The sequence below is a fragment of the Sphaeramia orbicularis genome, chromosome 5 (assembly GCF_902148855.1).
Source record: "Sphaeramia orbicularis chromosome 5, fSphaOr1.1, whole genome shotgun sequence".
Taxonomy (NCBI): Eukaryota; Metazoa; Chordata; class Actinopteri; order Kurtiformes; family Apogonidae; genus Sphaeramia; species Sphaeramia orbicularis.
This window is the reverse complement of record NC_043961.1, coordinates 14056906-14072528: the sequence shown is the minus strand read 5'-3', so window position 1 is coordinate 14072528 and position 15623 is coordinate 14056906. Positions and strand designations below refer to the sequence as shown.

Sequence of the window (15623 nt, the reverse complement as noted above, 5' to 3'; positions counted from 1 at the left end):
ATTATCCCATGACACATTCTTATGTCTTGGGCCCACTGTTGGTATTCTTGTTCTGAGAATCCATTCCATTCCAATCCAATCCCCAGAAATACCTCTGTTGGACTTCATTTGTTAAATGGAAATGAAAATTCAAATTTGATTGCAAAAAAACAAAATATGCCTTTACTTCTAATGGTCATTATTTTGATGCGTATATCATGTAAATGGTTACAGTTATGAATCTAGTTCCTTAGGGACGGCCAGGGCTCAGATAGTAGAGCGGGTTGTCCAATAACCGAAGGGTTGGCGATTCGAATCCCGCTCTGTCCATGTGCCGTTTTGTCCTTGGGCAAGATACTTCACCCTCCTTACCTCCAGTGCTGCTACTCACACTGGTGTATGAATGCGTGTGAATGTTCGATGGTGGTGGGAGGGGCCTTAGGCGCAGATTGGCAGCCACGCTTCCGTCAGTCTGCCCCAGGACAATTGTGGATACAAATGTAGTTTACCACCACCAGAGGGTGAATGTGAGAGCGAATGAATAATGGATCCTCTGTACGTGCTTTGAGTATGCGTTCATAGAAAAGCGCTGTGTAAATCTAATCCATTAAATTAAATTAAAATGATTACTGATAGAAGTCATATATGGATTGAATTAGTTGAGTTCTCCTCCAGTGAAAGTACCGCCCACTTCTATTGTCAGATTGATCTCCTACATCGAAACCACAGGACTCTACAGGGTGGGGAAGCAAAATTTACAATATTTTGAGGCAGGGATTGAAAGACAGTGTATGACCAATTAGTTTATTGAAAGTCATGAGAATTTATTTGCCACAAGAAAATTGACATAATAGAAAATGTTTTTTTCTATGTGTCCTCCTTCTTTCTCAATAACTGCCTTCACACACTTCCTGAAACTTGCGCAAGTGTTCCTCAAATATTCGGGTGACAACTTCCCCCATTCTTCTTTAATAGTATCTTCCAGACTTTCTGGTAATAGTTTTGCTCATAGTCATTCTCTTCTTTCCATTATAAACAGTCTTTATGGACACTCCAACTATTTTTGAAATCTCCTTTGGTGTGACGAGTGCATTCAGCAAATCACACACTCTTTGACATTTGCTTTCCTGATTACTCATATGGGTAAAAGTTTGTGAAAAGATATGGATAATAGGGTTAGGTATGATTATGACATCAATATATGTTTGGTTTCAGAATGACTGACGTAGTGCCTGCTGAGAAAAAACAACTAAATATTCATTGTAAATTTTGCTTCCCCACCCTGTAACATAGAGACAGAACCTGACAACCTCACAAATTCAACTGGTATTGTTTGTTGATAGAACATGCCGCTCAGATCCAGGGACACCGGTCCTATTTTTAGTCCTGGACAGGTGCTAATGCTCTAATGTCTGAACCTTCTACTGGATGCACAGCTACACTATTACACTGCTGTATTTCTTTCTCATCGCCTTCAACCTCAATAATAATTCATGTCCACGCTGAGCCTCTGTTTTCCTTCTTCTTCTTCTTCTTCTTCTTCTTTGGATTAGTCCGACTGGATGTTAGTCCTTCCTCACTGACCCCACACTGACCTCCCTTCACTGACTCCTTGTACGTTTCAGGAAGATTTTATTGTTTACCTTTAAATTATCTATCAACCCACCTCGCCAACAAGATCTAGGTTGAAGCACAGAGGAGAGGAGATTGCACTTTAACAGATGTAACCTCTGAATTCGGTTACAAACTGCCTCTGCACATTAACTCGACTCCGACGCTGCATGATTTAAATCCGGCTTAAAGCACACTGTTATTCTTTGGTTTCTAACTCTCTAGGAGAATTACCTGCTTCTTTATGTTTTCTTACTAGATTGTACAGCATTTGGGCTTTTAAGCAAGAATTCAAAGGATTTAGCCGGTCTTACACTATATGGACAAAAGTATGTGGACACGTTGAATTCAGGTGTTTCTTTTCTAACAGGGGTCTGGAATACAAAAGAATAACGACAAATATCATAATATAGTTTTATATTGGGATAAATATCATTGCATTGGTTAGTTTGGGTTAAATTATCTTTGCTTCTAAAATGCCTCAGAGATGGTTTTGACTTAATTTCTGTCAACATTGATTTTTTTTTTTTTTTTTTTTTTTTTTTTTTAATCCATGACTATGATTTTAAATGTTCTTCATCTAAATTTATAATATATTTTTCATGCTCTGACTGTAAATAATAATTTTGTTCCACAACTAACCATCTACTTTCTTCACATCTCACTGAGGAAGAAAAATCTCTCATTAAACTTTAGGAAATATTGACGTTTCATTACATTTACTTTACATTTATGCATTTGGCAGATACTATTTTCCAAAGCGTCTCTTTCTCTCTCTCTCTCTCTCTCTTTCTCTCTCTCCCTCTCTCTCTCTATCTCTCAACTTTATTTGCAAAACACTTTAAAACGACCACAGTGGACCAAAGTGCTGTACAGAAGAATAAATAAAAAGCAAAATAAATGAATAAAATACAAGAATAGATTGACATAAAACAACTGTACAATAAAAAAAACAAACAAACAACAGTGCTGTACAGAAGAATTAAAAAGCAAAATAAAAGAATAAAATACAAGAATAGATTAAAAAGACATAAAACAGCTGTACGATTAAAAACAATAAACTTTATAAACTATATGGACAAAAATATTGGGACACATCATGGCTACAACTGTAAGATGTCCTGTTTATTATGATTTGACATAAAGTTTAATTGTAGATTTTTCTTCCTCAGTGAAATGTGAAGAAAGTAGATGGTTTGTTGTTAGTTGTGGTAGAAAATTATGATTTACAGTCAGAGCATGAAAAATATTTTAGAAATTTAGAGATAGAACATTTATCCCTTTATAGGGCACTCATTGAAATACTCTGAAATTCAAAATTTCAACCTTAGTGTGTTATTGGACATCGTCATCCGCCTTCTCTTACCGTTAAACATTCCAGCAGCACTTGGTAAAAAGTAAACACATGCAATAAAACAATTGTTATAAGGTCATAAACTGACAAAAATCACACATATTCACTATTTACAGCTTCAAACTTTCTATTAAGTCTCTCTGAATCACTGTATATTGTTATAAAAACCAACATGCTTCTTGACCTCACTGACGCACGGGATTGGACCCATATTTAACCCTTTCATGCATAGTGGTCACTCCAGTGGACAGCTATTCTCCAGCTGTTCTCTTGTATAGTCATGGATTTTATTGTTTTAGTTCCATATCAGACAACACAGTGGACGCTCATGCATCATCCCATACACTGCAATTCATACCATTACTGTAACTTTGCTGTTCTTGATAAACCTGATCTGCACTAACATGTTTGAGAGTAAGTCAGTTGCTTGTTAAATTTATATCAAACTGCAATTTTATTTAGGTTTTTTTTTTTTTGCATATTATCTCCATAAAGTGAGTAATAACTAATATTAGAGTATGGCAAAATGTGACAAAACATCAGATTAGCAGCATTAAAATAATTTATTTCATAGTTTTCACACAGTATATCAGTAAATACATGTTTCTTTTTCTTCAAAAATTAAACGCATGATGTCCAGCTGAGTGGATATTTTTGCAACTCCCTGAAAAATAGGTTCATAAAAAATTTCAAAGTTTTTTTCATGCCTCAAGGGGAATAAAAACACTCAGGAAAAATATCTTTATTAGGGTCAAAACACGGTATTCCAAATCTCTCTGACGGGACATTTTAGAGACAATTTGACCCACATTTTTACTTTTAAAGTCATTTTTGCTTTAGTTAGACCATAAGGGATCATCCAAAACAAAGAGCTACTTTATATTGAAATAAATGTTGGAATGACAACACTGGGTTACAGAAAAAATGTTTTTTGCAAGTTGTCTAGGTTTTTTCAACTGAATTAGGACCCTTTTGCACCGCTAAATCCAAAAATGACATCTGTTTTTCTCAATCAGGTCAGGTTTTTTTTGCTAATTTTGATTTTGAAAAATTTGATCTTTTCATAAAATTAATTACATTTTTTTGACTTTATCAGTTGATTTTTTTATATAGTTCTCACCCAAAATAGGTTTTAAGAGAAAAAAATAATGTTCTAACAGGATTCCTGTTAGGTACAATGGTGTATTCACCGCAGATGTAGCATTTCATTCACCTGTAATATTAAAAAAAACATTAATCATAAATTGGCAAAAGTAAAATCTTCAGAACTCGTTTATTGCAAGAAATATGAAAGAATTTTGTATCATATGATGTGAAAATGCCCATAAATGTAAGCAAAAATGTTAAAAAGCTAATATGTAGCATAGTTCAGAAAGTTGACCTGATTGAGCAAAATTAATGTGATTTTTGGATTCAGCACACCAAAATTATCCTAAATCAGCTCAAAAAACTTAAACAATAAATTTGTTGTTGACCAGTGCAATCAATTAAAGTTCACTCTCTGATGGGACATTACTGTGTTTTGACCCATTAAGGTTCTCATAATTCATGCATGAAAGGGTTAATGTTCGCGGAAATTACCAAAAAATAGTCACTTTCCCGATAAAGGGTTAAAATCATTGTCAAGAAATACATTTTTAAAAAATATTGGGAGAAATTAAGTAAAAACCATCTTTTTTATTAAACAATTTATAACCAAACTAACCAATACAAGGATATTTATGCCAAAATAAAACTATATTATATTATTTGTCATTATTGTTTTTTATCCCAGACCCCTGTTAAGAAAAGAAACACCTGAATTCACTATGTCCACATACTTTTGTCCACATTGCGGATACACAGAGGCTGGTTTTAGATCCTCAAGTGTTGTAAATGTGAATGTGAAGCGGTCCTCGACCTGCCTCAGCGGGGGGGGCTGTAGATGTGACGGAGCGTGGATTTCTAATGGTTTCATCTCCGTCTCGCAGTGCCGGAGATGATCAATGGCAACATGCTGACGGCCACGGTAGTCGGTCTGAACGCGTGGGTGGAGTACGAGTTCAGGGTCGTCGCTCGCAATAATGTGGGTCTGGGGGAGCCCAGTCCAGCATCGGCCAAGACCAGGACCGAGGACGCCAGTACGTACAAGGACACCGGTTCTAGTTCTAACATTTGTTTTTACTCTATTTATTCAGATTTTCAGCTTGAATAGTTTTAATGTGTTTTTTGAGGTGCAGGTGAATTTTTTTGTTTACATGTTATTAAGTTTCAATGTTTTTCTGTTAGTTTTCTGTAAATGAAGCTTCAATTTATAGACTCAAAAATGACAGGTGAAAGAATGCGTGAAATGAAATATGGTTTATGAATTCTGCATCGGCTTAGAAGGCAGTTATTTTAGATTTGCACTAATATAAACAATAATTAACCGTAATAAAATCTGAAAAATCAAAAGTTTCTGCCTAGAGATTAGAACAATTAATGTGTTTTTACTGCATAGAAACACTTGGGCGAAGTTTTAGTAAGTTATCAGGATATAAAACATTATCATAATAACATATAGAGTACTGTGCAAAAGTCTTATTCCACATTTATCTTTGCTATTTCTTCAGGATACAGGAAATATTCACACAACCTTGAAAGACACAGAAAAAACTGAACTAAAATTGAAACCTGAAATAAAACATCAGAAAATTAATGTCATTTTCTGATGTCTGAACGAAAGGGTTAAAGACATGTTTAACGCTATATTTTTTCCACTAATACTCCAGTTTTTCCTGCTGTATATACTTCACATACTATATATCCGCAATGGATCTTAATACAGAGACTGACAAATTAACATTCAAAGATTTTTTTTATTGTCAGTTCAGTAAATGCACAGGACATACAGAGAATAGAGATACTGTTTCTCTCACCTCCCTATGAAAAACCATGCAGAAAGAAAGAAAAAAAAAGATTGCATAACAGTCGATAAAACAGTAATGACAACATTTATAACAGTAATAACAGCAGAAACAACAGTAATAACAGAAGATATAACAGTAATAACAGCAGATATAATAGTAATAAGAGCAGATATAACAGTAATAACAGCCGATACAACAGTAATAACAGCAAATATAACAGTAAGAACAGCACATATAACAGTAATAACAGCAGATACAACAGTAATAACAGCAGATACAACAGTAATAACAGCAGATATAACAGTAATAACAGCAGATATAACAGTAATAACAGCAGATACAACAGTAATAACAGCAGATATAACAGTAATAACAGCAGATACAACAGTAATAACAGCAGATATAACAGTAATAACAGCAGATATAACAGTAATAACAGCAGATATAACAGTAATAACAGCAGATATAACAGTAATAACAGCAGATACAACAGTAATAACAGCAGATATAACAGTAATAACAGCAGATATAACAGTAATAACAGCAGATATAACAGTAATAACAGCAGATACAACAGTAATAACAGCTGATATAACAGTAATAACAGCAGATATAAAAACAGCAGATATAACAGTAATAACAGCAGATATAACAGTAATAACAGTAGATACAACACTAGCAGATGCAGATATAACAGTAATAACAGCACATATAACAGTAATAACAGCAGATATAACACTAGCAGATGCAGATATAACAGTAATAACAGCACATATAACAGTAATAACAGCAGATGCAGATATTACAGTAATAACAGCACATATAACAGTAATAACAGCAGATATAACAGTAATAACAGCCGATACAACAGTAATAACAGCAGATATAAAAACAGCAGATATAACAGTAATAACAGCACATATAACAGTAATAACAGCACATATAACGGTAATAACAGCAGATATAACAGTATTAACAGCAGATACAACAGTAATAACAGCAGATATAAAAACAGCAGATATAACAGTAATAACAGCACATATAACAGTAATAACAGCACATATAACAGTCATAACAGCACATATAACAGTAATAACAGCAGATACAACAGTAATAACAGCAGATATAACAATAATAACAGCAGATACAACAGTAATAACAGCAGATATAACAGTAATAACAGCAGATATAATGGTAATAACAGCAGATATAACAGTAATAACAGCAGATATAACAGTAATAACAGCACATATAACGGTAATAACAGCAGATATAACAGTATTAACAGCAGATACAACAGTAATAACAGCAGATATAAAAACAGCAGATATAACAGTAATAACAGCACATATAACAGTAATAACAGCACATATAACAGTCATAACAGCACATATAACAGTAATAACAGCAGATACAACAGTAATAACAGCAGATATAACAATAATAACAGCAGATACAACAGTAATAACAGCAGATATAACGGTAATAACAGCAGATATAACGGTAATAACAGCAGATATAACGGTAACAACAGCAGATATAACGGTAATAACAGCAGATACAACGGTAATAACAGCACACATAACGGTAAGAACAGCAGATATAACGGTAATAACAGCAGATATAACAGTAATAACAGCAGATATAACAGTAATAACAGCAGATACAACAGTAATAACAGCAGATATAATGGTAATAACAGCAGAAATAACGGTAATAACAGCAGATATAATGGTAATAACAGCAAATATAACGGTAACAATAGCAGATATAACGGTAATAACAGCACACATAACGGTAATAATAGCAGATATAACGGTAATAACAGCAGATATAACAGTAATAACAGCAGATATAACAGTAATAACAGCAGATACAACAGTAATAACAGCAGATATAACAGTAATAACAGCAGAGATAACAGTAATAACAGCAGATATAACAGTAATAAGCAGATATAACAGTAACAATAGCACATGTAACAGTAATAACAGCAGATATAACAATAATAACAGCAGATATAACAGTAATAACAGCAGATACAACAGTAATAACAGCAGATACAACAGTAATAACAGCAGATATAACAGTAACAATAGCACATATAACAGTAATAACAGCAGATACAACAGTAATAACAGCAGATACAACAGTAATAACAGCAGATACAACAGTAATAACAGCAGATATAACGGTAATAACAGCAGATATAACAATAATAACAGCAGATACAACAGTAATAACAGCAGATACAACAGTAATAACAGCAGATATAACGGTAATAACAGCAGATATAACAGTAATAACAGCAGATATAACAATAATAACAGCAGATACAACAGTAATAACAGCAGATACAACAGTAATAACAGCAGATACAACAGTAATAACAGCTGATACAACAGTAATAACAGCAGATATAACAGTAATAACAGCAGATACAACAGTAATAACAGCTGATACAACAGTAATAACAGCAGATATAACAGTAATAACAGCAGATACAACAGTAATAACAGCAGATATAACAGTAATAACAGCAGATATAACAATAATAACAGCAGATACAACAGTAATAACAGCAGATACAACAGTAATAACAGCAGATATAACAGTAATAACAGCAGATACAACAGTAATAACAGCTGATACAACAGTAATAACAGCAGATACAACAGTAATAACAGCTGATACAACAGTAATAACAGCAGATATAACAGTAATAACAGCAGATACAACAGTAATAACAGCTGATACAACAGTAATAACAGCAGATACAACAGTAATAACAGCAGATATAACAGTAATAATAGCAGATATAACAGTAATAACAGCAGATACAACAGTAATAACAGCAGATATAACAGTAATAACAGCAGATATAACAGTAATAACAGCAGATACAACAGTAATAACAGCAGATATAACAGTAATAACAGCAGATACAACAGTAATAACAGCAGATATAACAGTAATAACAGCAGATATAACAGTAATAACAGCAGATACAACAGTAATAACAGCAGATATAACAGTAATAACAGCAGATATAACAGTAATAACAGCAGATACAACAGTAATAACAGCAGATACAACAGTAACAGATGCAGTGGACATCCTGACAGTCTGATAAACCTGAATCAGCCTGTAGCCTCCGGTACTTTTTTCACCAAATGCATACATTTGGTCATTTTTAAGTGTTTTACTATTATTTTAAGTAAATCCTCAGTTTATTCAACCCTGAAAAACATCAGCTGAAAGAACGCATGACGTGAAATATAGTTTTCAAATCCATCGTTAGGCCGTTTTTACTTCACACACCATTAACTATTAGCATGGGTGGTTGTACGTGTAGTTTTGGTTACTTGTAATAACTGTTAAACACCTGAGTGCGCAGCATCCACGGAGGCTCCACGTCAGATTTAAACGCTCCTGCAGCCATTTTCTCATGTGACACAATAAATGCGATGCTCCACTTACCCAGAGAATACTACGAGGATGTGCACGAGTGCTTCTCCACCTACACGCCCGCCTTTGCCATCAGACTGTGGTACATAAACAGCTGAGTCAAACAGGAACGGAGGGGGGTAGAGTCGCGTGTCATTTGCAGAACATTACAGATCTTGAGTCGCTGTTTATGCACGCTGACATTTGGGCAGTATCGGTAATTCACTTTTTGCGTAAAATGTTTGTTTTTTTTTGCACAGAGTCAGGGGTTTGTGGGATGTAAAATAGAAGTCAGTATCTGCAGCAGGCAGCCTTGTCATGAGTCTGTGCGTACAGTGGCGGTTTGTCGTCTGGCTTTGTAAACTGGGTTCTAATTGCTCCCCTCTGGGCTTTACCTCTCAGTTCCTGATACGGCTCCCACTGATGTCGGAGGTGGAGGCGGCACAAAGTCTGAATTAGTGATAACATGGGAGGTAAGTCATCTGTCACATTTTACTGTTCTCTCCATTGCCGAGTAATGGTTTTGCTTAATTGTGCAGAATTGAACGGAGCAGTTTTATGACCCACATTAGAGCCAGACACCTCTCCTCCTCCTCCGGCTCAGCCAACGAGTGCCATTTTTCCCTCTGGTGCCAGAGACAGAAAGCACTTCTTTTGAAAGGCTTTGCACTTCAGCCGCAATTACACAGCGCATGCAAGAGGAAAAGATAAAGGCAGGGGGGTGTCAAACATGCGGCCCGAGGGTCAAAAACCGGCCCGCAACAGGGTCCAATCCGGCAAAATGCGACAATTACACTGAAGATATGAACAGTCGATGGTGTTGAAATGGTTTTAATTCAGGTTTCACATTCAGACCAGTGTGATCTCTTTTTTTAATGACTTGATCTTTATTGAGTTTTGGTTTTATATATAAAAAAAGAATAAAAAGGGCAAAATAATAGTAAAAAAAATAAATCAATAAATACATTTTTAGGCCATACATGCTATACATTTTTCACACTTTATGCTAGTTATCAATGCCACTATACTGAAGACGTGGACAATCTCCAACCAGATGAAACATAAATAATAATAATAATAATAATAATAATAATAATAATAATAATAATAACACTGGTCAACAACAAATTTATTGTTTAAGTTTTTTGAGCTGATTTAGGATAATTTTGGTGTGCTGAATCCAAAAATCACATTAATTTTGCTCAATCAGGTCAACTTTCTGAACTATGCTAGATATTGGCTTATTAACATTTTTGCTTACATTTATGGGCATTTTGAATTCAATCAATAGTTTTGCTGCTAAAGTGTTAACAAACAAACCAAACCAAAAACAAGAACAAAAATAATTTTTATACCAGGAATTCCGTCCGTCCGTGATTTGTGTCCATCCCATTTCTCGGACACTGTTCACCTGATTTTTTTCAGACATGTTCTTTCCCACTAGTAGAGGTGCAGTGCGCAGTTTGATGTGTGCATTTCAAGTTTGGGATTTTTTTAAACAAATTTTTGAAAATCTTAACTTACTCCAGCTGATTTCTCAGACATTATTCACCCAATTCTTCTCAAATTTCACACACATATTCTTTACATTCACGTGACTTTCGCTCAGTTTTTGAGTTTTTTTACAAATTTTTGAAAGGTTTTTGTAAAGATTGAAAGTTAAGGGTCAAAATTAATCCCTGGGTAGGCGGGGTATCAGTGAGCAAGAGGGACAAAGACCGGGCAGGGGTATTTGTAAACTCCGCCAACTTCTTCACATGGTATCTTCTTAGTTTAATGTGAAAAAATTATATTACATTATGCCTATAAATAATGATGACTCCAAATTTTTCTTTGTTTTTTTATTTGTATTTATGTGTTTTGATTTATTTGGTTACAGGACAGTGTGTATTGGTATTAGTTGTAAAGAACAAGATGTGTGCACCAGATTTAGGAGAGATGCTAATTTCCGTCCATTGTCCTGGACAAAAAAAGCAGTGAAAAAAATTTGATTAATTAGTGTAATTTTAACAATGTAAACTAAATGTTTTGTAACTAAATGTTTGTCTCATTATTATTATTATTATTATTATTATTATTATTATTATTATTATTATTGTTATTATTATTATTATTATTGAGAAGAAGAAGAAGAAGAAAATTTAGTTTTTTCAAGTTATTCACATCTTTTTGGTTTGTAAATGTGAATATTTCCTTAATTTAATGTCATTTTTTTGCACTTAAACAAACAGAAACATTTGGATTTGTCATTATTTCTAGGTAGACATGTAACGTTTACCGGTATAACGATAACCCGTGGTAAAATTGCAGACGGTTAGTATTACCATTTAAATTCTAATTATCATGATAACCGTGCTTGATTACTGCACTTTTCCGGAGAAAACGCCTATGTAAGGATCTACTTTTATGTCAAATATTTGAATCCAGTTTTAATTTATTACAATTCTAATTTTCTATACCTAATATTTGGAACCAATATTCACTTTTAAAGTCTTTGGAAAGGTTCATTAAGCATCTGTGTGTTATTTATCCAATAAATTACATACATTTTTTAAATCGGATTCTATATATTTTGTGTGTTTTCTGGCCTTTTATGTTTTTATAGTAGGTTAAAGTGAAAAAAATAATAAGCAGATGATATAGATGAAGTTGTGTTGAAAAAACAGATCCCAAACATGGGTATACTAAACATTTGTTTATATACACTGAACAAAAATATAAATGCACGACTTTTGTTTTTGCTCCCATTTTTCATGAGCTGAACTCAAAGATCTAAAACTTTTTCTATGTACACAAAAGGTCTATTTCTCTCAAATATTGTTCATAAATTTGTCTAAATCTGTGTTAGTGAGCACTTCTCCTTTGTCCTTTGCTGAGATAATCCATCCACCTCACAGGTGTGGCATATCAAGATGCTGATTAGACAGCAGGATTATTGCACAGGTGTGCCTTAGGCTGGCCACAATAAAAGGCCACTCTAAAATGTGCACTTTTACTGTATTGGGTGGTCCAGGGGGGTCAGAAAACCAGTCAGTATTTGGTGTGACCACCATTTTCCTCGCACAGTCTTCTTCATGAATTCTCTGAAACAGCTTTGGAGATGGCTTATGGTAGAGAAATGAACATTCAATTCACAGGCAAAAGCTCTGGTGAAGATTCCTGAAGTCAGCATGCCGATTTCATATTCCCTCAAAACTTGTGACATCTGTGGTATTGTGCTGTGTGATAAAACTGCACATTTTGGAGTGGCCTTTTATTGTGGCCAGCCTAAAGCACACCTGTGCAAAAATCCTGCTGTCTAATCAGCATCTTGATATGCCACACCTGTGAGGTGGATGGATCATCTCAGCAAAGAAGAAGTGTTCACTAACACAAATTTAGACAGATTTGTGAACAATATTTGAGAGAAATAAACCTTGTGTGTACACAGAAAAAGTTTTAGATCTTTCAGTTCAGCTCATGAAAAATGGGAGCAAAAACAAAAGTCGTGCATTTATATTTTTGTTCAGTATAGTATATAAAGGCAAAATCAGAAGGACTGAAAAACGCACAAAATAGGCTCAGACCACTAAGGGGTAATATTTGAATGTTTCTGCTATACAAGATACATTGTGCCAGTTATTTTATTTATTCATTAAATACAACTTGGTTAAATTATTTCAGTGTGTATTAGTACTTTTTGAACAATTTGAGCACAATTTCAACAATACCGTGATAATCATGATAACCGTGATAATTTTGGTTGCAAACACCGTGATGTGAAATTTTCTTATCGTTACATCCCTGTTTATAGGTTATTTTATTATTATTTTGAGATCAAATTCCGCTGAATGTGGAACCTGAACTAAAACGACACTGACGGCCCTGCGTTAAGATAAAAGGTGAATCTGGAACGTTCTCCAAAAAGTGTCTAATCACAGACGCCGGCGGAGTGTCGGCGCAGAGACGGGCCTGTCTGTTTCTCTGTCTGTATGCATTTTAATATCACTATAGTTTTGTGTTTTGCTCTCAGCCTGTGCCAGAGGAACTGCAGAACGGCGAGGGCTTCGGATACATCATCGCCTTCAGGCCCGTGGGTACCGTCATGTGGACTCGAGCCGTCATCTCTACGCCCGGCGTGGCGCGTTACGTCTTCCGCAACGACACCATCCCCCCCTTCTCGCCGTTCGACGTGAAAGTGGGAGCGTACAACAACCGAGGGGAGGGGCCTTTTAGCTCTATCGCCACCGTGTACTCTGCAGAGGAAGGTATGGGACTGACTTTCACAGCCCGGCAGCCAAGTGATGCTTAAATAAGCTATAATCTCCCTCCTTACAACTCTGACCTTGAATAGTAATGATGAAATGAACAGTTCTTCCGGTGCTGTTATTTCCTCCCCCTCTCATGCTGGGAATGTCAACCTGATATTAGTTATCGTGCTGGTAGATTACAGGAAATCCTAGCAGACACTTACCACACGGCGCTTTCAGGGAGGTATCCTGTTAATTGAATTTGCTGGGCAGATAGTCTTCCCTTATGTCACTCACAGATCCGGTTCAAAGGGGGGGGGGGGGGATAGCTTTTCAGTGAAACTACAGGTCTATTTTGTGCCTTCTTCATATTGCTATTAGTGTGCATGATAGTGTTGGATGAGTCTGTGGATTCTCTATTTCTGCAGTCCCCGGTGTGGCTCCTAAGAGGGTTAGAGCTCGGAGTGTGTCTGCAGCGCAAATTGAAGCGATGTGGGAAGCGCTCCCCGCCGTCCCCGAAAGAGTCCTGGGGTATGAGGTGAGTTATGATTCACACTCACACACATAAAACCATCCTAGAAACTGTTGATTAATTAAAACAAAACAAAAAAAACGCTAACCAAATATTGGCTAAAAAAGAACCTTCCCCCAATCTCCGTGGTGATAAAAATGATCAATCATATTCATTTAATGGAAATGATGACCTATAACACAGGTGTCAAACATGCGGCCCGGGGGCCAAATCTGGCCCGCCAAACGTTCCATTCTGGCCCGTGGGATGAAAGTGCAAAAATGAACGTGAACAGTCCAGGTTGTCCAAATCCTTTTGGTTCAGGTTCCACATACAGACCAATGTGATCTACAGTCAAAATAACAACACAATAACCCATAAATAATGACAACTACAAATTTTCTTTGTGAAAAATTATGTGGAAAAAATTTCAGTGACAATGAAAACATTACACTGTGAAAATATTAACATTTACAAAACTATTATTTCACAATAAAATACAAATAAATACATAAATAAAAACAAAGATGAACAACCCGAAATGTGCAATTTGAACAATATTCTGCCTGTTCCTAAATGTTTTGTGCATTTATGGATCCACTGTGATCTGTAGTTGTGTTAATAATAAGAGATGGAATATTGTAGAAATTGTTCAAATTTTAGTTCCAAACTCCAAAATTTTAACAATATTCTGCCTGTTACCAAATGTTTATGTAACATTGTGTGTAATGTACATGTATAAATAAGTTGATGCATAATATTGTTAAAATTGCACTAATTTTTCAAATGAAATTTCAGTTTTTTCAGGTTTTTCACATCTTTTTCGTACAATGTAAATATTTTCAAAATTGAATTGTTTTTTTTTTGTACTAAAACAAAAAGAAAAACTTGGAATTGTCATTATTTATAGCTTATTAAGTCATTATTTTACTGGTCTGGCCCACTTGAGATCAAATTGGATTGAATATGGCCCCTGAACCAATATGAGTTTGACACCCCTGACCTATAATCTCCGCCTACAACAACAGAAGGATATAAAGCAGTGTTTTTCAACCTTGGGGTCACCTGAAATTTCTAGTAATTCTTAAAAAAAAAAAAAAGAAAAAAAAAAAAAGAAATTACTAATAAAAAATATGTGGTGACTTTAAAGAGACAATTCCAATCCATAAAAGACATGACAAACTGAAGCTGAAACTGTCAAATGTTCATTGTGGTCAGTTTCAGATGCTACAGCTCTTTCATAATTCATAGTTTGAGTTCTTGTTTGTTCAGTATTAATTGTCAGCCTTGTAAATCCAAGCTGGACTGACTGTACATACTATCTTGACCAAGGAAAATAAAATTCTCACTTTGTGCGGTAATCTACACCTGTTTTTTCTGCCTCCGTCCATAATAATATACATTATATAGACTAAATGTCGTCTAAAATTAACGTGTATTTGCAACATAGTATAGGCAAGGGAAGTTTATTTGTATAGCACATTTCAGCAACAAAGCAATTCAAGGTGCTTCACACAGGACATTGAAATACAACGACAAGGGAAAAAGAACCACATTTAAACGTTAAAGGTGATTAAAAACAGCAAGTAAGAAAACAACACATA

The 15623-nt window shown here is 34.9% G+C and overlaps 1 protein-coding gene across 1 annotated transcript in view; it reads left to right on the top strand.

Annotated features, from left to right (window-relative positions):
* Positions 1 to 15623, top strand: part of LOC115419802 (contactin-3-like) — a 133558-nt gene that overhangs the window by 97128 nt on the left and 20807 nt on the right. The window contains exons 12-15 of the mRNA XM_030134827.1: positions 4915 to 5064; positions 9682 to 9752; positions 13292 to 13526; positions 13937 to 14046. Coding sequence (XP_029990687.1) covers positions 4915 to 5064; positions 9682 to 9752; positions 13292 to 13526; positions 13937 to 14046 — 566 coding nt within the window. The remainder of the gene's footprint in view (positions 1 to 4914; positions 5065 to 9681; positions 9753 to 13291; positions 13527 to 13936; positions 14047 to 15623) is intronic.